This window comes from Gavia stellata, chromosome 7, assembly GCF_030936135.1.
Source record: "Gavia stellata isolate bGavSte3 chromosome 7, bGavSte3.hap2, whole genome shotgun sequence".
Lineage (NCBI taxonomy): Eukaryota > Metazoa > Chordata > Aves > Gaviiformes > Gaviidae > Gavia > Gavia stellata.
Window position 1 is genome coordinate 27,585,511 of NC_082600.1, and position 24,779 is coordinate 27,610,289.

At 43.2% G+C, this 24,779-nt stretch overlaps 1 protein-coding gene across 1 annotated transcript; it reads right to left on the reverse strand.

Moving 5' to 3' along the window:
- Window positions 1–1,628: 1,628 nt before the first annotated feature.
- ZNF410 (zinc finger protein 410) lies at window positions 1,629–19,500 on the reverse strand. Its single transcript, XM_009821725.2, has 9 exons — window positions 19,340–19,500; window positions 9,860–9,995; window positions 9,331–9,564; window positions 8,841–9,032; window positions 7,884–8,043; window positions 6,882–7,063; window positions 4,031–4,120; window positions 2,766–2,891; window positions 1,629–2,203 (listed from the first exon to the last, which is right to left on the reverse strand). The coding sequence occupies exons 1-9, from the start codon at window positions 19,370–19,372 to the stop codon at window positions 2,019–2,021; spliced, it is 1,338 nt and encodes a 445-aa protein (XP_009820027.1). The 5' UTR covers window positions 19,373–19,500; the 3' UTR covers window positions 1,629–2,018.
- Window positions 19,501–24,779: the final 5,279 nt, after the last annotated feature.

Consider the following 24,779-nt stretch of genomic DNA (forward strand, 5'->3'; position numbering starts at 1 on the left):
TCTTCGTTACCTTAATCCATTTCTCCTTACACTGTTAACAAGAAAACCTCATCATCAAATCAGAAATACAGTACCTGTAAGAGCTACCACATTAGATAAAGATACAAAACTGAGATAATGACATTTTTGATCATAACAAAGTACTAGATGCAAGAATTTATGGCCCCAGGGTTTCAGGCTGCTGTGTTGCACTTCCAGAGAGATGAATTCATGCTGATACATAGCTGAATGCATTGGGTTGCAGCAGTCCTCCTTACTGACCCAAAGAATCTCCAATAAACCTAAGTTTAGGCTTGTATTTTTCCTTTTTTCCTCCTTTTCCAGTTGAAGAGCTTTCTACACAATGCATCTGCTGAGTGCTGTGTCACAGATTGAAATGCAGCCCTTCACTAGAGAAATTCCCAATGAGTTGGAAATACTTCCTTCACTGTAGAGGCTTTCCACACTGAGAAGAGGCATAAGCACCTGGGAGGGTTCAAGGAAGGCTGTTATCAGTGCACCAGTTTCTACATAGGGTTCATTGTGTAGGACACACAAAGGCTGTTCTTTCTCCTGTATCCCCTGGAAAAGAGCAGTGATGTAATCATATTGTCACCATGCCTTGTCACATTGAAAGAGGAAGGAAAGAAGATTTCTTCCATACTCCAAGTCTGTGGCCTAAAGCCCATTGGGCTTGTATGGGCATATCTAAAGCAGTGGGAGGGAAATTTTAATACATACATTTCAAGGGGTATTTACTAAAATTGTTTGCTACTTTCCATAATAACACTTGATGATGCTGGAAAAAGAAATTTCCAAGTATGTGAAGTGTAAAGGAAAACCTTAAGAAAGGAGGAACAAAGGTTTGACTTTAAATTAATGTATGATATTATGCCATATCCCTTTAACAAATATTAAGGTGACATGCATGAATACAGTAACAGATAAATCCAAGTCTTAATATTGGTCCCTAAACAGAAATTGCTGAAATGGGGATGAAAGTAAAAGCATCAAACTAAGTAACTGAAACTCACTAGCACCTTTCTTGCTAAACAAAGTGGTGTTCTGAAAGTAGGATTACATTTTTGTAATCCTAAAAGAGAGTTGTAATAAAGAATTTCCACTTCTGCTCTGGATTTTTGCATTTTATGAAAATATTTTGTTATTTTTAGTTAAAAGAATTATAACCTGTTCAGCTGACCTATAAAAATACTGTAGTATAGGATACATCTCACTAGAGCATCTCCCATCAATTTATGAGATGGTAGCCAAACCACATCAGATCCTGATTCACAGGTACCTTGGTGGAGCTTCTGCAAGAACCTCCAAATTACAATACCTTTAATGACAGCAGCACTACCTTTTCATTCAGTTAGGGAGCAATATAAACGAAAAGCATTCTCTTCGCATAGGAGCTATTATAGACACGTAGTATCTTAGCAAAACTCTGCATTCTTAATAATCCCAATTCTGAAGAAACTCTTTAAGTTAACAAAAATTCAAAAAATTTACATGGTAGACTCATTTAAAGAGCTTGATATACCAAACAAATTTTGGAGGAAAAAGTGACTGGGGAAAGCGGGAAAAGAAGACAGCAAATATAATTAAATGATATCGAGTAGTACATTTATTTCAGATAGTAAGTCAGCTTCTGACAGTAAGATGTATTAGAATGTAGTCTCTGAAGGTAAAGGATGGAAGGAAGGCCTGTTGCTCAAGATACTGAATGTTTGTACAGTGCCTAGCACAATGAGGTCCCGGTCCTTAACTGGGGCTCCTAGGTGCTCCAGCAAAACAAATATGTTAGGCTTTAGGAGAATGGACTGCGTAAACAGTTTTGAAATGGCGTTCCTCAACATGGGCTAAATGACACCTAAGCAGCAGACTTCACCTTTTAAGCTCTGCAAGAGAGAAACTTGGTCCAGTAGGTCTTCTCCAACTCCAGTTTTATGACTCATTCTCCATCTACCCACCCGCTCTGTGCACAGTTCATCCCAGTGCAACATGGTGAACCTCTAGGAGGAATGATCAATCCCACTTCAGTCACCACATATAAGAGGGCGGAAAAAAGAGCAGCTGGTCTCACCCTCCTCTACTCCAATAATAGACTCAGTATCTGGCAGGTGCAGAGACTCAACACCAAGGCTGGGCTGAGAGTTCATGGAGATGAGATTCTTACTATGCACTGTAGATTCTTCCAGCAAACTGCTGCCCATCAGTGACTCTATTGTGAAAAAAAAAGGATAAAACAAAATTCTTAAGATGTAATGATACTGCGATATATGATACAATCCCTGCCCACCTCCAAGTCACATAGGCTTCTTCCCTAGACATCTACTTTATCCGTTCCTATTCTTTAGGCATCTGGCTCTCCAATGGATGGTAACTCCTATATTTATTGTTTTGAGCCTTAGTATGGCGGGCTCTCATGCAGGCTTGGCTTTCTCTTTAAGTAATTCACACTGCATAAAAAAACAGGCTTCTTACAACAGGAAGACATAACGAAGGGCACAAATTCCATGTGAAAAAAAGATACCAGATTCATGCTAATTTTGAAAAAAAGAAACATATGTGCCCCTTGACCACAACATAGAAATACACCTTTGTCTTCTATCCTAGAAAAGGGGAGGGTGAGCAATCCATCTTCATCTCCAAGAGGAACAGTCTTTTATTCCTTACTGGCTTGTGGTCTCATATTTTCAGGACAAACATCTTCCCTTCTCTTTGATCATCCACTAATTCTTTCCCGCCCTTCTCCCCCACAGAGAATGTCCTCCCTTCCTTACCTGGCTGTTCTCGCTCTCTGCTGCCAGCTGTTCCAATTCGGGAGTGGTGTTTCCTCATATGCACATTTCTGCTACCACTCTGGGAAAATGTCTTCCCACAAATTTGGCACTGATGGGGCTTCACTCCTTGGAGTAGAAGGGGGAAAAATATCCCAAGAATTACCAAATTGGGAATAAAGACCTTATCAACCAAGAAGCCAATAATACTGTTTTGAAATGGCTGTTGACACCACTGGTGCTAATTATCAGTGAAAAAAACAAATGAGAAATATTCCTGTTTCCTGGAGAGCAGTAAGTTTCCAGACAAGAAGAGTTTTAGGTATCAGTATTGTCAGCTGTTGGAAATCTTAAGTCTGAAGAGTAACATAAAGTCTTCAAGTCTGATTTATGAGAAGGAACAAGTTACTTGGAATCTCTTACTCAGTGCTCAGTGACATGGAAATATTTGATGTCCCATACCTAGAATAAAATTACTAAAAGCAAGGAGGCAGAGGCAAGGAAGCTATCTCCTGCCATCATGCAACAAATTGCAGCATCTGGTTTACATTACTGAGTAGAAACTGGATGATGACTCATCACTGTGAAAGACTCTGTTTTACAGAGCAGTCTATAATTTTCACAATATAAGAAGCATGATGCCCACACATGTGAGCTCAATAGCATGGAAGCCAAGGAGACAGGAAAGAAAAAGCATGGAAAAATCAGGTAATCCCAAAAGTTATTACACCAATAAAATCTCCCCTTCCTCGAACAAGCCATATTCATTACATGCTGATGATATTTAAGATAGATCAATCAAAACAGAAGACAGAAGCTTTGAAACACTTATGAAATACATTTCCATCTAATGCTTTGTCCAATTACAAGTATGTAGTATTAAAAAATAAAGGAAAACCCTACCTATGGCAGAAACACACTCATGAGAGATTTCAGATTTGAATGGCTTTGATTAATATACAGAGGTGCTAGATTCTCTCTCTTAAATAAGAAAATGGCAGCTATGAAACAGATACCCAACTTAATGACATTTTAGAAACTATTTAAAAAACAAATTTTAAAAACATAATTTGAATTTAGAAACACAAAATTTAGAAACAGAAAAGATTAAAGTGTACAGGCTACAGGCACCACAAAGGAAGCCGTGAAACACTATGACCAGAATTCCTGTAGAAACCAGGGGATTTTTCTTAAAGAAATCAAATCAAAGTCCTACAATGCAGAACTTTTCCCAGATAGGTCACAGAACGTCAGGTGAAGACTCTTACCTGAGTGGACAACCAAATGTTTCCGAAGGCTGGAGTATTCGGCAAAGGAGCGACCACATCCCTGTGCCTCACACAGAAAGGGTTTTTCCCCTACAAGGGAAAAGTAAGTTCTTAGATTTTGGGATCACAACTTGATCTGATTGTCCAAGTCCCTCTGAAGACCTTTACCCCATTCTCCCTTTTGGCCTTACATGCAACAAAGTTCAATGGAAATTACACACATGGCTTTTGAAGCATTCTCTTCATCAGCTTTCAAGAGGAAACACTGACATTCTTTCTAAAATATTCTTAGATCATCATTCACTGAAAGCGAAGCAAGGGTCCACTGTTTCTAAATAGATCTTCCAAGTATATAAATACCAAAAAAGTAACACAAAATTGCTTGGACTATGATGTATCTTCAATATGCAGTTCTTAACAACCAGCTCTCTGCTTCACACACTCCCAGGCTCCTGTTCCCTTTCTGCCTCTCAGTGCCAAAAATCCCATTAGCTGTATTTCCCTTCATATCAGATTCTATACTTTATTTCAGATCAGGCTGAACTTGGCAAAATCCCATGAGTGATGTGTCAGTCATTTATGTTTATGTGTGGAGGAACAGTAATTCAAGGCACAATTTGTTCTCATAGGCTGAAATTCGTTATTTTTATATATCTCCACAGCTATTTTTGTATTTGTCTAAATGATGATAAACTGGGAGGTGACTACACTAATGCAATGCAATATAATTAATCTGTTCTAAACACCCTCTTAATAACGCCTTAAATAAAACTAGAGGTAACTTTTGCCTGCAAAATCACACGGAAGAACTCAATACACCATGTTTAACAGTATGATTTCAAGTCTTTAACTAGACTACTGTATCAGAGTAACAGCAAGTCCACAGGAGATTAAGCAAGCTATTTTAGCTATTTTATTGTCTAACACAAACATAGTTCTTTCAGACTAAACTTGTTTTTAAAGGTGTTTCTATTGTGATTTTGCCTTTGGAAGTCCTCTCCCTACAGGTCATTTCTCAGCTTCCTATCTGCTCTAGCATTCAACAGATCTGAGCAAAAAGGATCAATACAGCATGTTCTGATTGGTGTTAGAAATCTGAAATATGTGGCAGATTCTCAAACGCTGATTGTACCTTCTGCCTTGTTACAAATATTTAAAACTTGGAAAGAAGGAAGAAAAACTACCATTGACAAAAATAACAGCACACAGTTCCATCTATAAGAAACCCTAGATCTATTTACACCTGCAGTTTTATAACAACTTTGGTCTGATCAAACTCTTAATTGCACATTATCAATTTGCAGTTAAGAAAGTTATTATTTACTCCTCCAGAAGCTACTACTTTGCTGGTTGCAGAACACTCACTCTATCACAGAAAATTGTGCATGTGTCAGCTGGGCCTATTAACTTTACCTGTGCCTTGGCTGGGAGCTTTATGTGCAAAAGACAACTGTAAAAACTATGGCTGCTGTTACTACACATTCAAAATTTTATTATTGGTATATATAATTTTTAACTACATCCCAACATCTGCCTCCAAACCATGTGTTCTAGCGAGACTGCAAATTCTTTAAAATAGCAACCTTTTTCCATGTGTATCTACAAAGTACATACCATACGGTAGTATTTAAGTAAGGCAGAAGGCATAAACAGCTGCTGGTGGCCCACATAATCTGTGATTACATTTTACTAGAGAGGCCTCGTACTTTCACAGTTGTCAAGGCTATTTTGAAATGTTAACCAACTGTAATGCAATACTACCTTCCTAGGCCATCAGGGAATCTCTAACAATATTCTAGGGGGCTTGAACTGGGGCATTTGTTCAAGTGGTGTGATAAACCTGAAGCTTAAAAAACCAACCAAACAAAATCACCAGAATACTCACTATGAACTTTGTTAACTATTAAATTGCTGATCGTTTCAGCAGTAACTTGTGTGCCTCTCTCACACAACTTTCTAGGATAAAAACACCTAAAGCACTTTATGCAGTTGTCAAGACTTTGGCTGGTACTCCGCATTCTAAAATATTGACAAGGCAGGATCAAATTCTCCAGAGGAGACAGCATAAACAAACCATGTATAAAATACTGCACTATGAAATAAAGGTTCTCGCTTTATTTAATATAAAAAGCTGAGCATAAGTTAAGAGTACACAGGCTCCAGCATATGGTAACATCCCAAATTAGCATTAGCACAAACAGAGCAGTTTGCATCCCAAAATGCTGTCTTCTAATTATTGCCTTTTTCTACTAGACTTTGCTACTGTATTTTTGCTACTCATTCCACTGTATTCCCCACTTCCCCAAATTCCCCAAATGTAGTCTCTCTACAAGCAGCATAGGTAACATAAGCTAGTCAGATTCAGCCAGATGTCATTACAGCTACAACTGTGTCCACCAGGACTCCACACTGAAGAAATATCTAAGCTATTGTGCCTTTCAGGAATTTAAAATAGCTCCTTTATAAAAAACAATTACAGCAGTCGTGTTCACTAACTGGTCCCTTGGCAATAATCTAGTTTCTCCCCAAAATAACACACACCCCTCCATCCATCAAATAACTTGAGGAGGGAAGGGAATCTTCAGAGCATGGGTGTGAGCAGAGTACAGCATCATCATATAGTATTTGAAGGGTGAAACCTGTATGAAATTATACAGTACAGTAAAGGGGGTAAGCAGTTGATTAATATGAACTATAGATCAATGTGAATTGATAGAAAAGGGACGTTAATAAAGTGCAGAGATAAACACCATAATATTCTCAAAAGTTTGAGGATGGAGGAGGAAGTGGTTTATTCCTCAGTAAAGACCCCACCTCTGCAGACCACAAATAGGTGAGGTCTAAAACACACCAGTGTGAATTCGTAGGTGATTCTTCAGATTTCCAGCTGTTGTGAACTGTTTCCCACAGCCCAGCTCCGTGCACACAAAGGGTTTTTCACCGTTGTGAGTTCTCATGTGCACCTTCAGCCTCTGCAAGACATAGAAACTTTTTCCACAGCCTTCTGCTGGGCAGGTGAAGGAGCGGTCATTCCTGGAAAGCAACAAAATAGCTGTTTCATTACCAGCTACTACAATGTATTTTTCATTAACTCTTGACTTCTTTTTTTGATTAAATAAAAAGCAGAAGCATTTAAACCCAAATGGATTACATCAGAAAACAGAGAGACTCAACTGAAGGGAGTGACCCAAGTCCTAGGGAACTAGAGTCTGGGTGGTCCGCTGGAAGAATTTGTTCAGGTAATATTTTTTCATCATATTGCCTTGCCTATTCCCTACCCACAATGATTTAGTAAAGCAGTGCAACAGATTATATAGGAACGCTGTGGAATTTCAGTCACTGGAAGATCAAAAATGACTGTATGTGTACATATAACATATGCAATTACTGCTGGACCTGTCTCAGGGCAAGATGATAGGCTCATGTCTACTGGAATCTTTCCCAGTTTTTAAGCTTCTCATCTACAATTTACCTTAGAGACTGCCAATTTCTTACCTAAAAAAGATTAAAGTAATTTGTTAGAGCAAACAACTTTGTTCAAGGATATATAAAAATATGATAGCATCCTCAAAGTTCCAGTGTTCATTATATCACAGAAGTGATAGTGATGCTCTTCACTGAGCACCTGTTAAAATACAAATATTCTAAGCCGAACACTAACAAGGACCTGCAAAAATAATCTAAATCTGGTCAACGTGTTTCAACATAAATGACCAAATGCAAGCAATGGGCCTAATATTTCTAAGACCAATACCAGGTTTTCACAGCCTGTCAATATCAAAAACTAATGCTATCCCAAACACAGAGCACAGTTTTTCAAAGTCATGACAACTTATAGCTTTATTCCACTCACCGGTGTGTTTTCAGATGATACTTGAAGTGAGCTGGCCACACAAATGTCCGATCGCAGCCCTCAACTGTGCACTTCAGCTTCCTTTCCACGCGAGATAAATGAGGAATGGGGCTAGAGTCTTTCTGCTGCCCATCTCCTGAGCAAAGATGAACATTTTCACCTGGAAGGAAAAGCCCAGCAAAATCAAAAAAAAGATACAGATTACTATAATGTGTCAAATTTAATAGACAAAACCAGCATCATATATGATACATAGCCTAGCACATAACAGGGATCAGACACAGATCTGCAAACTTTACCAGGCCCATGAACTATTCCCAACAAGCTATCTGTATCAGATCAGCTGCTACCAGATGAGGCTTATCACAAGAAGAATAGAAAGCCAATGCACCAAAAATTATAAAAATGGTCTCTATATCAATATCAACCAACCAATTTTAAGTATCAGCCAGGATAACTATTTAAAAAAAAACTTAGCTAAAAAAGAGATATTTCATTTATTTGCAATTATTTATTAAAATAATTAAGTTACACAGCATGTGACTAAATCCAATTATGTATTCTCCAGAAAGCTGATCTCCCAACCCAGTGGAGCTAAAAAGAAAGTATGAATTACAATATGCATTAAAAATAGACTCTTGAAAGTGAAAATGGAAGTTGAAATACAAGCAGCTGCAGTCAGAAGGAAGATACTCTTTACATGTACCAGAGAACATGTGGACTACAATGGAACTGTCGGCTCCACTAAAGTTCCTTCCCTGAGAAAAACTGAGGAGCTTATTTATATTGCAGAAAAATTACATGATTATTCTGTATAATTCTGTCACTGATGATTTGAAGACATGTTAAAATAGATTAAAAGCAAGAGAGAGTGAAAGAGAGAGGAAGAAACAAGCCAAAACTATGAGCCTTATATGGAACGTTCAACTTTTGAGACAGAAGCAGGGTATTTCCTACCATTATTGCTTGCTTTGGCATTCTTAGCGAGCTGTGCCCGAGTGGCAGCAATTAAACTGTCATGGGCCAATTCTTGCACTCGTAGGAACCATGGGGTACTGCTGTCTGTGCTATCATGAGAGAGAAAGTCATTCCCAGAATCTTCTGCTTCATCTTGAACAAACACCAAGTGCTCTGCTGGAGACCCCAGCCCTAGAAAAGAAGACAACTTCATGGAACAGAAGGATAACGTAACAGAGGGAAATTTCTTTTGCTTCCCAGAGGCTAGCGTTCATGGCACAGATGCAATAGCTGCACTGAAAAAGTCTTCACTGACCTCTGCATTGTAGGAAGCTGGTGATGATTAAATGCTCCTGAAATATCCAATAATGCCCAGCAAATTTCATTATCTTTCCCCTTCATAAGCAGCAGGGACAGAGCTGTACTTGTATCTCCTGCATTCTGTTGTCTGAGACATATTCAGCCAGATGACAAACAGAAGGAGAATTACCTGCTCTTGTGAGGTTGAGAAGAATAAATGAAGTGCTGTCACTTGGCTGGAGGTCCTGCAATAAACTGGAAGTCTCTGGAGTTGGCAGAAGTTCAGATGGTTTCTGTACATTCTGTGCCCTTGTTTCCTCTCCATCAGGGCCCACATTTACCTGGAGACTTCTCAAGACAGCAGATGAAGGAACATCTTTGGAAGAATTAGTGTGACTTGGAGAGGTGAGATCTCTTTCATCATCTAGTGAAGAAAGTGAAATCAGAGTAAATAAAAAGTATAAATACACTATGACTAAAAGATACCTATGAAATTATTTTTCTAGAAAAAAATTAGACCTTGAGAAAGATTGGAGGAGGAAGGAATTTTCTAACTAGTCAGACTGCACTGTTAAATGAGAGAAGTTTTAGTCACCCTTCTGAACTTGTTCATTCATCCCTGGAATGCCTTATCAGCAAGAGGCAGTGTGCCACAGTGGTGCAGTAAAGACAGCTGTATAAAGGGCACACTCTGCAAAGATCTGCTGCATAGATTTTACCTGGCAACATGAGTCTGTTGCATTCTGAGGTCTCAGTGACAGGAAGGAGAGAAAGACAGGTGATGTCTTTTGGTTCCGATTCCACCAGCCCTTGCCCCAGGGGAATTGAAGTATTCTGAACAAACTGAACCAGCAGCTGAAAAAAGATACTGAAGATTAGGTCAAGAGCAGCACATATCATTTAAAAAGGTACTAAACCCAGTCCATTTCCCCCTACTGTTTTGTAGGAGACACTGAATATAATCCCATGAATACACATCAAAGTAAATGGAAGCTTTTCAATTTACATTAATGACAAAGAAGGAATTATTTGTATTTGTCATCTCTGAAGTACCTATAAATTCTCATTTCTTTAACATACAATAAACAGCTCTGGATCACTGCAGACTACTCTGAAGGCCACTTAAGCTATATTATGGTTGGACTTGATTGATGATCTTACAGGTCTTTTCCAACCTTAGTGATTCTGTGATTCCTTTTTATTTAATCTTTTACCAAGATATGCCATGGTTTAAGGCATATATTCCTTTTTAATTCATCTTTTACCACTTGATACTTTACTACGCTCTAATCTTCCAAGTAAATGTTTTCCATGTTCAGCCTTTGGTACAGGTATTTTTTTAAATTGTTGTGTTTAAATACTTAACTGAAAGAAAGTTGGCCTTTCTTAAATAAAAAAGCAAGTAAGAGACTAGTTGCAAAGATGTCTAGCTAATAGCTATTCAAAATAGGCAGACAATGATCAGAGGAACAAGGTTGTGGTGTGACAAGGGGGAGAACATCCATCCAACTCAGCTAGGCCTAAGACCATCAAAGATGGACTATCAAAGCCATTGTCCTTAGTGTGAAACCCACCCACTAAAGGGGATTCAACAGAAGAAACCCTCTCCAGAATACTATGCAAAATAAAGGGGACTATTGCATAAAGAGATACAGGATTTATACTGGGGAGGATGTTAGGACTGAACAAGAGATTTGGAGGAGATTGTACAGGACTTATTATGCATTATTTAAGGGAACAGCCAAAGGCAGGAAAAGGAAGGGATCAAGGTGGATCTGGGCAGAACAAACGCAGGAAAATGGAGGGGAGGATAAAAGAGGCCCATTACACATACGCAGGAAGTTGGTCAATTCAGTTGTCTGGCCCAGCCTAACCATCGCGATCCATCCTGTCTTCTTATTAAACTCTATTCCTATTTCCTGTGCGATCCTGCTCTCTAGAGTGTGTGTGCCATATGCTAGTGAACTCCAAGCCAGGCTAGTAGGCAAGCAGAACGAGAGGTGTGGGGACATATTTTGGAGAAACCATTAAGTTTGTCTCTAGGCAGCCACCCTTGGAAACAGAATCAGGCACTTTGTGCTGCCTGTGTTTATGTGGGTAAAGCTACGAGCATCTTACCTGTGTTAATTCGTTTGGCACCAGTCACATCTGTACAGTGTGCATGTGTGTGCACTTACTTGAAAATTGTACTAAACCTCGCTAGTGGCTGGATCTAAGATCAGAAATAGGGAGCAGCGCTCATCTTGATAGACCCAGGAGGTGAGAAATGCCTGGGTCATTCAGTCCAGCAGATGCAGCTATCCTTAACATCAGTCAACTCTGCCAATACAAAAATTACTTCTGGCTAACTCCTAAAAATCTTGAGTTACAAAATGGAACCTGACATTTGAAAAGGAACTGGAAGTCAGAGGAATGCCTTTCCTCACCCCTGAAAGTCTTCCCATATTTAACCAAGTTCAGAGCAGCAAAGCATGTGCCTTGTTTACTCATTCTGTCCCCTTGACAACATCTCAAGCTTTTGCCAGACTCCTGGATATAATGCTGGACTCCTCTTTACCTCTAAGGCACAGACACAAAAATGAGACTCTCTTTTTTCCATTACCAATGCCACAGCAGTCCATACTAAAATATTCTGATTTAACAAAGGAAGTGCTGCTCAGAGTTAGGAGATAACACAGCTCAAAATTTGCAATGGACTGAACTAATTCTTGTGTGAACTCCACAAGCTTTTTTAATAAATACGGTCTCAAATCCCTCCCCTGTATGGAATTAAACTTCCAGAGACCAGAAAGACTGAAAGGGGTTAGTTGTAACAGACTCAGACACGTACTCCACCTTTCAGAGAAAATGTCCCTCAAAAAACATATATAGGATCTATTTATTTGGCTCTAAGTTCTGTCAAACAGACTTACTCCTATGCTCACATTCTCAAAATATTTTGAAAACCACAGATGAAAGAAATACGGAAAATAACAATACACCAAAAACTTAACCCTCAAGTCATTATTCCTTATCTCTAGGAAAATCCTTGACATAAAGATCCTGCATTCTGCTGCTGTCTAGCAAACAACTGTATGCCACAGACTTCGTTTATCTTTGGCATTTAGAAGGAAACTGTACAAGATAATTATTCAAAAGCTACTACCCTCATTGTGACATATTTTAGCATGCATTCACACAGAGCCCAGACAGAGTTGTCCATGCAGTGAGATGGTTCATCAGTGTCAAAAGCAGCAAAGTAAAAAAGCATGATATGCCCATGGTATATTTGTGATTAAAACCAAACAGTCACTAACAATTTGATTCTTAATTTGTATGTTGTGGTTGTCTTAGTATTTAATTTTCAGAACTACTGGCATCCAATTACAAATTATTTCTATAGCAGATACCAGCCTTTTGAGCCTCTCCTACATCAGGATGAAGTTCATTAAATCAAAGAAACTGCAAAGAAAGCTTAATAGTTTTGGCTCCGATTTCTCTATGCTTATTTCCTCTCATGAAAACACTAGAAATACTGATGCCTCCTCAAACAGTTTTACCTCAAAGAGTTACTGCTGCCAGAGCCCTGAAGCCTCAATTGCCCTGAGTGGTCTCACCTGGGGGCCCCACCCACACCCTCTGCCCAGAGGCTCCACTTAAACCCAGGGGCTCCATTTAAACTCAGCATGTGCTCCCTAGTCCCTTCCTGAGCTGTGTTGTAGGTTTCCCTATCTCAAGCCCTGTCTCCTAGATAGACCTCAGACTTCTACTGCATCAGTGTCTCCAGCCCCATCTCCTGCTACTCCTGACTGGACTCTCTGGATAGACCCTGGACCCTGGTTCATCAGTTCGCCTCATCCAAGGTTGTGGATGGACCCTGTTTCCAGCACCCATCTCTGCCTGCCATGCTCAGGTGCTGCAGGGTTGTGCCCTGCTCAGTGAGGGCCCTGCCTGGGCTGGATCACCCCTGGCTCCCAGCTCACCCTCCCTTAGAAGCAGCCTGTCATCACTGAGAATTATGAAGGTAAAAATTAAGTCTTGAAGCCATTCAGATGGCAATATGCCACTTGAACTAAGCCACAAGCCAGACTGCAGTTTGAAAGGTTAGCATTTTTTTCCTTCCTCTTAGGTATGTTGTAAGATTATCCAGAGGCCCCAGTCAGAAGATGGATCTATTTTTATGTTGTCAAAATACATAGGCAATAAGGGACAGTCCTTCCCCCAAGGCTATGCATTCTAATTTAAGATTTTAAAAAAATAGGAGAAAGAAGGGTAAAAAGAAGGGATTTAGGAATAACAGAGCAAGACAACCAGAAGGAAAAAGCCGGACTAAAAAATGTGAGCAGCAAGATAGTTGTAAGTTACCGGATTGTCTTTCATTTAAAAGCTGTTCATCATCCCTACTGCTGCCTACTCCTCCGCAAACCACTTGTTTTATGGACTCCTCTATTTTTATACAGAAAGCCTTAGATAAAACTTTCTTCCTACAATAGGAAAGCTTTGCTTCAAACCCTCCACTTCTGCACAGCAACATTAAGCTACTAGGGAAAAGCAAAATGTAGCAGCCCCAAACAGATGCTCAAAAGGAAAGAGATCCTTTTAATTTTCTTTGTAAAGTAATAACAAGCTAGTACAGAGAATTGAAAGGGGGCAAAAGAAGCAGAAGTAAACAAAAGGACTTGAATCATGCTCATTGTTAAAATTTGGAATAAACCCCCCCAACCTTTCCCATGAACTAAAGCAACCCAATCACCAAATATATCCCTCCCAACTCTACTTCAAATAATGCAGAGAAAATAAAAATTTTCATATGACAGTTGTATCTTGACAGCCAAGTACTTAGAGAAATCTTCCTTCCTGTTCAAAATCATTGAATACCTTTGTGACAACTACAGCAACTGGAATATGGGAAAAAAACCTAATTACACTGTATGCTGCTTAAGTTTCTCTTAATTTGGTTTTGTAGCTGACAGCAAATAGGAAGTTGTAAACGTTTCTGGTAATTGGCTATTCAGCATAAAAGACAGACTAGGAACAGGAGAGGTGATAAATTAAATGTGCAGATACACAAACTCTAACAAACTGCAGGTAAGAGAGAGTAACAAAGACCAGAACTCCTGGGACACTGATGGATGGGCCATTACAGGAACGACTTGAGTGTGACCTTGAAGAAATTCAACCAGAAACTTTGTAAGATACAGGGACAATATTATCATGCGTTAGCAGAACACATCTCATAGGCAAGAGCAAACTTCCTATGGGATATGGGGGAAATTCTGGGACAGGGTAAAACATTAAGATGTTTTAAGAGGAGGCTGTGGGAATGTAAAAAACTTACGGATGTTTAGGGGAAGGATCAAAGGCAGGGAAAGGGAGGGATGAAGGTGGGTATGAGAGGAACAACCATAGCGAAGAGAAAGGGGGTGGGGGATAATATGGGTGGACCACATGTTAGCAAGCTGCAGGTCAGTACGCCTCTCTGCCTCGTCGCTGTAGTCTATGCCGTCGTCTTCTCAAATGTTGTTTGCTCCTAAATAGTTTCTGAGTATGTTCATCTAGTTAACTTCAAGTTGGACTAGCCTAGTGAATAGGAGGAAATGACAATCTGGAAGCCCAAGATCCTGGCCAGAGGCTGGACTGAAAAGCCCAGGGCCTGGAGATGGATACTGGAAGGACTCGACGTTTGGCAGAGACTTGACATATCCATGACTGTGAGTATACATGTCAGCTGAGGGAGGACACGTGTGTGATACGCTAGCAAATTTCAAGCCTGATTCCCTGATGAGCAGGAACAGAATTAGGCTGTTTGTGGTCTTCCTGTTCTACGTGAATGCCATTTGTGTTTGTGGGTGCCTGTAAAGGTACTGTCCTGCCATATGTTACTGTTTACAGCCATACCTGTTTGTACTGTATATGCACCAAATATGGGTGCGTGTTTGCAGTTCAGACTCAGCCTCACTTCTGCCTGCATCTGGGAACAGTCCAGTGGTCTCTTGTCTGAAGGACCGGGAGGGGAGGAATCTCCTGGATGCTACAGTTCATCAGATCTCATAATCACATAATATCTGGCATCACAAACAGGATCCAGATGGGCTGTAAGTATTCCTGAGGTGGTGACTATAGAATCCCTCCCCTATGGAGGGGACTGATCCTTCTGCAAATACAGCCAAAGTGCTAGAATTTGTAACCAAGCAGACAGAACATCTTGGGGCACCTGAATAGGGATAGTTAGGGAAACTGAATGTGCATAATATTAACAGAACACAAAAGGAATTCCAAGAGGTGTAAAGTGGCTTTACTCTATAGCCAAGATATGCCTTGAATTTGAAACAGATTTTAATATTGATTAATTGCAAAAGGACATCCTCAACTTCGAGATTCAAACTTTATGGGCCAGATGTGGATCATACAGAGAGAATCTATAAGCCTTGGGGGGACAAAATGAGCAAAGTTCAGCTGCATCTTGCTGTGAAGAATTTTATTTTTGGCTCTGCCATACCACCTTCTTGAATATATCCTGTTTTTACTCCTTCTGCTGAACCACCACATAACTCTGAAAATCCTGTCAGTAATGTAGATAGTGTATGTACTAAAAATGTAAAATATTTATTGGCTCTTGTCACTAAACAAAGAATTGTTGTCCCTGCTGGTCAGCAAGAGATGGTTGGACAGGATGATCCCAGGGTCTATCACCACAAGCAGTGCAGAATGCTTGTGTTACTCAGAAGCTTGAATAATGTCCTTGACCCGAGACAGGGGGAAAAACAATGAAAAATCTGTTTAAAGAAGGGAACCCCTCCTAGAGGTCCTAAAAAATAACACAAAACACTAGAGAAGCAAATGAAAATACGGCCATATGGGATGGATTGGGTTGAAGTTTGTGTCCTGTAACAGACACCCTTCATCAGATGATTTAAAAGCCAAGAAATGACAGGCAGCTGCTTTGTTTGAAGTGGGGGTGTCTGGGGGAGGGGAAGGTTGCTCCAGTACTAACATTCAGCTCTATCCTCCCACTGGAGAGCTAGACTAGACTCCCAGAGCAGCAGGGACCATGTTTTTAATCGATACTGTTTCTGTTCTAAATCTAACCAGTGAACCACTGCAAAATAAAGAGGTCAGAAGAACATTCAGCAGAGGATGGGTGGAGGGGAAAGAAGGGGCTGGAGCTGAAGGGTATAGAGGGCACAAGGCTCGTTAGCTAGAAACTAGGATGCCTTCCTCCCATACAACCTCTGGGGAATTAATTCATTCACAAGAACCTCTCCTTGTGAGGTGCTGATGAGGAGAGAAAGGAGACGCTAAAATACCTCCCTCCACTCCCTTTTCAACAGTCAATTCAATTTATAGACCAGAGCTGTAGTTCACTTGATTGTGCCAGAGCTACTCCCAACAGCAGAAAGCAACCTGCAGTAGACCAGGGTGGTGGAGGTGGCTGGAAATTCTTGCAGTTGTAACAAATCACCCTGAAGGCTTAAAGCATGCAAAATGCAGATCTTATCAGTTCCCTGAGGAATGCTAGCAATACAGCTTTGGGGGCAGGGAGTCCAGAAGTAAAGGCAGATCAATCTGCCCATACAAACTGTCTCCAAGCACCTTTGTAACTTCATGTGAAAGGAAGATTCACCTCTACCTCAAGTATTAAACATTTACTGGCACATTGGTGGCTTCTTTAGGGAAAAAACCAGTAGCAAAGAAGCTTATGCAATCTATCCATAGTGCTTTGATTAATATTATCTAGACGTTACACAAATAGTTAGCTCCTAATTAATACCTTTCTCACATGGTAGGGGATATGAAAGAACATCTGTGGCTATAAGAATTATGGTGCCATGGCTCACCACAGGACGTAAAATCATGATTGACTTTCAGAGATACTTGAACAGCTCTTTGGGAAAGGTGTAAAAAGGGTATCTACCAGTTTCACACCAAAGGAGTAGAAAGTAGTAGTAACTTAACACTCAACTTTCACAATCAGAACCAGAAAGATATGTGTAGATTTGGTAATGCACAATGCAAATGAATCCCAATTTGTAGCATAAAATAGCCTTCATCAAGATTGAGGAACATGGTTTAGAAGACAGCATCTATGGAAAGGATGCCCTCTGCAACCACAGTAGCTTTCATGCATCAGGTCTGTTCCTACTGGAGAATGGCCTACTCTGTTCTGGGCTTGCTGGGAAGGAAATGCAACTCTGCTATGGGGAAATAGGACTATTAAGTAAACATGCCTAATTAACAAATACCTTACTCAAGTCGAGAAAAGACAAGGCCCACTTACAGCTCCTATTTGAGCAATGAGGGAGCAAGCAAGCAAGCATTCCAACTATCCTGGTCCTTGGCTGTCAGAAATAATCTATGGGAATCCACCCGCTCACAGACTGAAGTAACAAAGTCTCCCACCTTATCATTGAGAACTGGAAGAAAATTTGATAGCAGTTATGAGATACCAACCACAAAGCAAGAGAAAGGAACTCCTTGCAGCTCATGCTGAGACTACTCAGGGCTACTATGAATTTGCAGCTACTTTACCCAAATAGTGTGATTGGAAGGAGTTTGGCTGTTCCATTAAGAAACAAATACCTTACCACATCACCTGGGGTATGTTGAATTACCAGCATATAACCATAATTCTCTTTGGAGTACCAGTTTAAGATACCTGCTGTATTGCATAGGGACTGAAAAAGGATAAAACCAGAAGACCCAATAAAACCAATTTACACCTGTGAACTTCCCTAAAAAGTACTCCACAGCAGTATTAAGTCCTCTGCTCTAGGACCTTAGCCTTCTGAAGAGCCGAGAACCAGAAAAGCAAGGACACAAAGCAATACAGTCCTCTGCACTTTTAAGTGGGGGAATGTACACATAGCTAGCTAATAGCTATTCAGCCTAAAAGATAAAGGCAAGAAACAGGAAAGGTAATAAATTGAACACACTGATACAATCGTGTTGAATGTACCAAACTGCAGACTATCTAGCAAATTATAGCAAATTATAGGTAAGAGCAACAAAGACCAGAACTCCTCAGACACTAATTGATGGGCCACTGCTGAAGTGAAGTCTTGAAGAGGTTCAACCACAACTTTTGTAACTGGTAAGAAAACAAAATTGTCTTGGGTTATCTGAACGGGTCTCATAAGAAAGACCAAATGCACTATCCGATGTAACAGGGACTGCAGGATGTGTAAAACTTATTATGTAATGTTTAGGGGGTGGATCAAAGGAGGAATTGAGGTGCGTAAGTGGAGAAAGAACCACGGGTAGGGGGGAGAGAAGAGACTCCGATCATATGTTAGCTGGCTAACACTGCTGTATCTCATCGCTGCAGTCCCTTCTATCTACTTACTAAACATATTCCTAAATATCGTCCCCACAAGTGAGTGCACTGCTAGTGGACTTCTAGTCTACTAACGTGTAAGGAGGAGGCAACCACAGCCTGGAAAAAAACAAGATTCCAGCCAGAAGCTGGCTAAAAAGCCCTGTGTCTGGGCACAGATACCGGAAAGACTTTAGGCCTGGCAGAGACCAGAGACATCTGTGAATGTGAGCATGCATGACAGCTGAATGAGGGTATAGATATATTCCACTAACGAACTTCTGCGTTGTTCATGCTGTTTGTGTTTACCTCTTAGAGGTACTTTACCTGTGTATGTGTTAATCTGTTTGTGGCCAGCTACGCATGCGCTGTGTGCACACACATATATCTCTGCAATTCACGCACAGCCGTGCTACCAGCTAGACCTGGGAACAGTCCAGCAGCCTCACACCGAGCAATCAGGATCCCCTGGGTGCTGCTGCCTACCACTTCTGCCAACTGCTTAATGGAAACACAAGTACTTTAAAAAACAGAACTGGCTGATGCTAATAGAATAATCCAGACTCCCCAAAATCGAGTAAAGTCAATTTGGGTTGAGGGAAAGAAGTAGTCAATGCAGCAATTTATTTTATTCTTGTAACAGAAAGAACATTATAAGAGTGAAAAAAATAATGTAACCTGAGAACAGGCAAGAATATTGGCTGACACTCAAAAGGAGGGGAAAAAACCTGCAATATTCTTTAATCTTTTACCATTCAAATCAAAATACAGAAACATTAGAAGATGCCACTGAAAACACTTTGAGAATTAAAATGTAAGCAGCAAACTGAGTAAACTCATTGAACTTAGTTTCTAAGTATTGCCCATAAACATTCCTGGGAACCAAACCCAGTTCATAATTGCTCACCTCAGGTTTGGATTCTAACTCATCCGATAACATTGATTCAAGTGTCCGATTCCTGCAGCTGTCCTCAGCAAGGCACAGATTTTTTTTTTTTTTTTTTTTTTTAGTTCAGAGAGAACAACACTCCCTGCTTATTCTCATATTTTCCTAAGTGTAAAACAGTGTGGTGGTCTTTCTGCAAGAAGCTGTGCTGCGCAAATATTCAATTTGACCTGAAACAACAAAAAAGGAAATATAAAGAGATAGGAACCAAAAATTGAGAGCAAAGCAAAAAGAAGCGAGCAGATGTTGCATGTAACTAAAATATACTTTGAAGTACTGGGAAAACTCATTTACCCAGGTTCCTGCATTTCTGTTGTCACTGAGTCAGCAAAACAACATCCTAACACTGCAAAATTCATTTTCAAAGGCTATTTACCCCATTTTCTTTGCAATAGCTAATTTTCAATGGAAAACTGAACTGTTTGTCCTGGAAACTTATGGGATCAACTGAAAATCACATACAGCACGCAAGATACAAGGAGGCTGAATTCCCAGCCTGCAAAACAGTGGAATTATCCACATTGTTGATAAAAGGCAACGATATACAAACAACCTGTCACCAGGAAACCTCTGCTTTTCCTGTCTGTTGTTACATTTCTGATTATGAAAAATATCTTGATGATCACAGGTAGGTTAGAAGTTATTTCACAAATACCCATACAATGTTTCTTCTTTGGGCTGCAAGGGAAAACGAGAACCAGTTTGTATCTATTTTTGCCTACTGGGAAAACACTTGGATACTAGCAATGGGAGAAGAAAGTGAACTATGTACAGTTCTTCCCACCCTTCCATCACATTTACAAATCTACTGAATATATTAAAAAACAACGAGACTACTGGATCGGCTAAAAAGACAACCTAAAAGCCTTCCTCTAGTACTGCTGACAGCAAGCAGTGCAGCACAAGATACTCCGTACAGGAGCCTCATCTTCTGCCGTGAAGGGACAACATAACAAACACAGTGAAAGCAGAGTAACTCAGACCAACGCACGCAAGCTGGGGCTCGGGAATATCCCCGCTTGTGCCCCCTTCCAGCCCACAACCAGGAGGGCGGGCCCCGAGCGACCCACGGGGGAGAGAGCCGGACCTGCCAGGCCCGGCTGCCCACGCCTCAGCCGGGAGGGCACGGGGGGCAGCCTGGCGGGCACAGGCCGGAGCCCTGAGGGGGGAAGAGAGGGAGACCCCGGCGCCACGGGGCGGGGCAGGGCGGAGCGCCGAGGTCCGGCTAGGGCCGCGCCCCTCCCCCACGCGGGCAGGTGCGCCACCCCTCCCCCACAGCGGGGGCCGGTCCGTCGCCCTGAGGGGCAGCCCCTGCGGTGGGGAGGGCCGGGCCGCCCACCCCCGCTCCCCAGCCCGCTTGGCTCCCGTGCCCTGCAGAGGGCTGCGAGTCCTGGAGGAGCGACCAGGCCCCCGCCTCCCCCCGCCCGCCTTACCGGCATCTCAGCCGCCCGGATGTGACGGAGCACCCAACCGGAAATACCAAAGACGGAGGAGGGGGAGGGTGTGCTTCTCCTCCAGCTCTATGGTGAGCGCTGTAAGGAGCGCCGCTTCCGCCCGCCACTTCCGGCCGCCGGCGGGCGGAAGCGGCGGCTGCGCGGGACGGTGTCCGTATCCCCGACCCCCCCCTCCCCGGCGTTACCGGGTGCCCGTGCCGTGCAGCGCCGCTTCCCTTGGGGGCCTCCCACCGTGGCGGTGCCCCGGGACCGCGGCGGCCCCCCGCGGCCTGGCTGGTGCAGCGCCGGTGCCTGCCTGGGCCCGGCCTTCCTGAGGAGCCCCCGCGGTGATGAGCGCTGTCCCGTGCGCGAACCTCCCGCCTGCCCCGGGAGCGGGTTTCTTGCTATTTCTCTCAGCCCCGAAAAAGAGAACAGTAACAGCTTGGCGCTTGGGTTTTCCCCCGGTTCCACCGGGATCATTACCAGTGCTGCGCTGCAGCCTGATTCCTCTTCAAAGTATCTTTTGAATTCCTCTTCAAAGAATCTTTTGATCTGGAGATTATTTTACAGGTAAAGATTATGCAGGAAGCTTATGGTCAAGTTCAACGTTTAACTGCTGAACTCATCTTTTCTTCAAGATAAATCAACACCAAAGGCACGTTATTTCAGTTTATTACAGCACATGTGGAAACACTGGTTTCCTGCTAGTACTTGGTTTCCTTTTTTACTTTGCTCTGACTTGGTGTGTCCTTGCAGTTGGTGACGGAGAACTCCTGGGTTCACAGCAGCTCACTAATGACACCAAGTTAATAATTCCAGAAACATATGTGTCTTAACAATGTACCTAAAAACCAAGAAGGGACTGAGTAATTTAGAAAGCTTGTACTTTGGTTTTTGCTCATTAGCTTCATCTTGGTATCTATCTGTAGGTTAGCAGGACAGCTCCTGAAGTTGCAGGGTTGGCAGCCTCTGGTCTTGACATTAGCTGCTGGACCAGTGACCTTCAGGTCCAGTAAACTTTAACTTGGTTATGGCTTGTCTGTCGCTTTCAAGCCACGAGTGATTCCTGACTCCCATGCCAGAACGGCTGCTTGTGGAACAGTGATGGCGCTGGTGCTGCTGAGCAATGAGAATGCCGGCGATGAGGAAGTAACCCAGTGGGAGCTGTCGAGGCTGGCAAAACCAGGTTCCCTGGGGCCCCCTGGGCGCACAACGCGTTCTGATCCACGGTGGACTGTGCAAGAACCTGTGTTCACTTCCCAGGAAATGACTGTCATCTCCTACCTGTGAACTGCTTTGGAATGATTTCCTCTTTTCAGCCCCTCTAAGATGGGCGGTATGGCTCCTCTACCTTTCAGCCATGTGAAAATTTTTATTTGCAGCTTAAAGATTCACAGTTACCCCCCTTGGCTTTAAATGTCCAGTGGGTGGCTTCATGGAGGGCTATGCACTGGAGTCATACTGACAGCCTAGAGCTTCAGCAAAAAGACCGTTGACCAGCTGCCTGCTGGAGCCACCCAGTAACTCCCTGAAGTCTGCAAGCAAGTTAGATGCACGTCTTTTTCCAAAGTATTATCCCATGAACTTGCAGTCACTGCATTAGTACTAACAAAAGCCTGCACCGTGAAATTAACTCTCAGTCAAGCTGAAGCACATTTCTGATGCCCAAGGCAGGGAAAACTGTGATTTAAGACCTAAAATTGGCAGCCTCAGAGATTTGGTTGCCTCAGTGCCATTCTGGCCACGCAGATGGATTGAATCGGGGAACCTCACGAAGTCTGGCATTTATCATGTTGGACCACTTGGCCATAGTTGCGATGACCTGAAGCTTTAAACACACCCATTTATTCACTCAAGCCTACAAAACTGAAGGTAATAGCTCCCGAGATTGAGTTTTTTAACATAACCCAGATAAGCTGGAGCTGAGTAAAAGACCATGCAACAGTCACGGTAAAAGACCATTTCACTGTGTTTATTATCACAGGCACGATTCCAGCGTGTCACATTTGCTGATCCAATACAATCCATCAAAGGCAACCAGAAATGCAGAACTACTAACTTCATAAACCATTTTTTCTTGATGCCACTTTGGTAATTCCAGGACGCTGAATCGTAAAGCTCGATTCTGTTACATTAAGGTACTTAGTAATCTCAGAAGTTCTTTGACTCATCATCAGCCCAACAACGTGGAATTGTTGAGTTGGTATTAAAATACGGAGACGTGTAGGCGCATAAGTTCCTTTCATTTGCATCCTTCTGGGCCAGATGAGCTTGGCTGCTTCAGAGCTTGCATCTTAACTGCCTGGGGAATTTTGGTCTAATCTGTTAGGGGAATCTGCAGTGGGAGTAGCACAGCACTTACCTGAGTTGTTTATGCAGGTCCAAATCACTCGCACGGGTGTGTGAAGCAGCACTGGTCCCTGATGGGAGAATTGTCCGGCTGGGAATTTCCTACAGTCTCACTTTCTCAATAACATCTGCCCCTTCGGGATCCTTCTCTCTAATCAAGGAGAAATAGAAGAATCAGTCACATTTCTCCCATGACCACATTCAAGAAGAGAGAAACAGTACCGATTTTTCACCCCTGCTGTGAGACGGAGAAAATGTCTAGTCATGGAATAAAGGGAGAGTGGTGTTTTAGTTCTGGTTGTTGACAGGTCTGTTGGGACTCTATTCTGAATGCAAGGAGAAGCCTAGGCTTTATTTCTTCTGGCACATCTTTTGTTCTTGCATCTGTACATTTCTGTACACTCAGATATAACATTGTTACATAAACGTGCATCAATTTTTTTTCAATATGGCTTTTAAAATTGCAAAACTTACACGTACAATTGCAATTAACATCACTGACATTCAGCCTTTGCAGCATCAGAATGTAACAGATTTTAAAATTCTCTCAACAGGCGGTATGCACACGCGAAGCTATCTTTCTACACCCGCAGTTGATGTTGGCAGGGGTATTACAGAGAGGATGAGTTTTATTTTAAGAAACTCCGAGAACTAAGATTTGGAGCATCTCCTCATGTATCCCCTCAGGCTCGCATCCAGTTCTGTCACATGTCGGACTCCCCGTCGCGCTTCGCCTTTCCCGCGTAGTCAGCGCGTTTCCCGGGGCGGCAGCTGGAATGCTGCTGAGGTAACTTCGCTGGCTGAGAGGCGTACGTGCGGCCAGATACGGGCCTCCACGCCGCCGCCACCCGCCACCCTTCCCAAGTTTTCTTGAACACAAGGCGGCCGGCGGGGGCCCCCCCGCGCCCGCCCCCCGGCAGCGCCCGACGCTCCCAACAGAGACCGGCGGCGGCTCCGCCGGCTGCGGACCCTCGCCCCGGTCCCGGGCCTCCCGCCGCACTGCGTTAGGGCGGAGGAGCCGTTGCGGAGGAGGGGGCCCCGCGCTGCCGGGCCGGCCGCTCAGGGCGCGCGGCCGTTGGGCACCCAGGCACTCCCGCCCCCCTCGGCCGCGGAGCCGCGCTTCCGCTCCCCACTGCGGGCCTGGGGCGGAGGCACGCAGCCCCCGCTACGAGGTGTCGGGGGGGCTCCCGGGCTCCGCTGCGGGACGGGGCGGTGGGGCACAGGCGGCCTGTCGCTGCCGGCGCGGAGGGGTTAACGACCACCCGCCCCTCGCGGAAGGCAGTTAGGATGGCTCCGCCTGCCATTCGACCGGTGGCACGTTCCATTCCCCCGGGGGGTAATTCCTCCTCCGCCGCCGCCGCGGCTCTCCTCGCCCCGGAGGACCAGAGCGCGGCGGCGGAGCGTTCGTTCACAGCCTCCTCCGGGCTGGGTGGTAGGGCCCACGCGGCGCCACGCGGGCGGGGGGTCCAGCCCACCTGCCCCCCCTCGCGCCCCTCCCCGCCGCGCTGGGCGGTGGTAGGGCCCGCTCCGCCCCCCGTCCCCCCCGGCGGCGGCGCGGGTGGTGCGTCCCGGCAACAGCCGCGTCCCGGCCGGCGCCCGCCCCCTCCGCCTTGTCATTG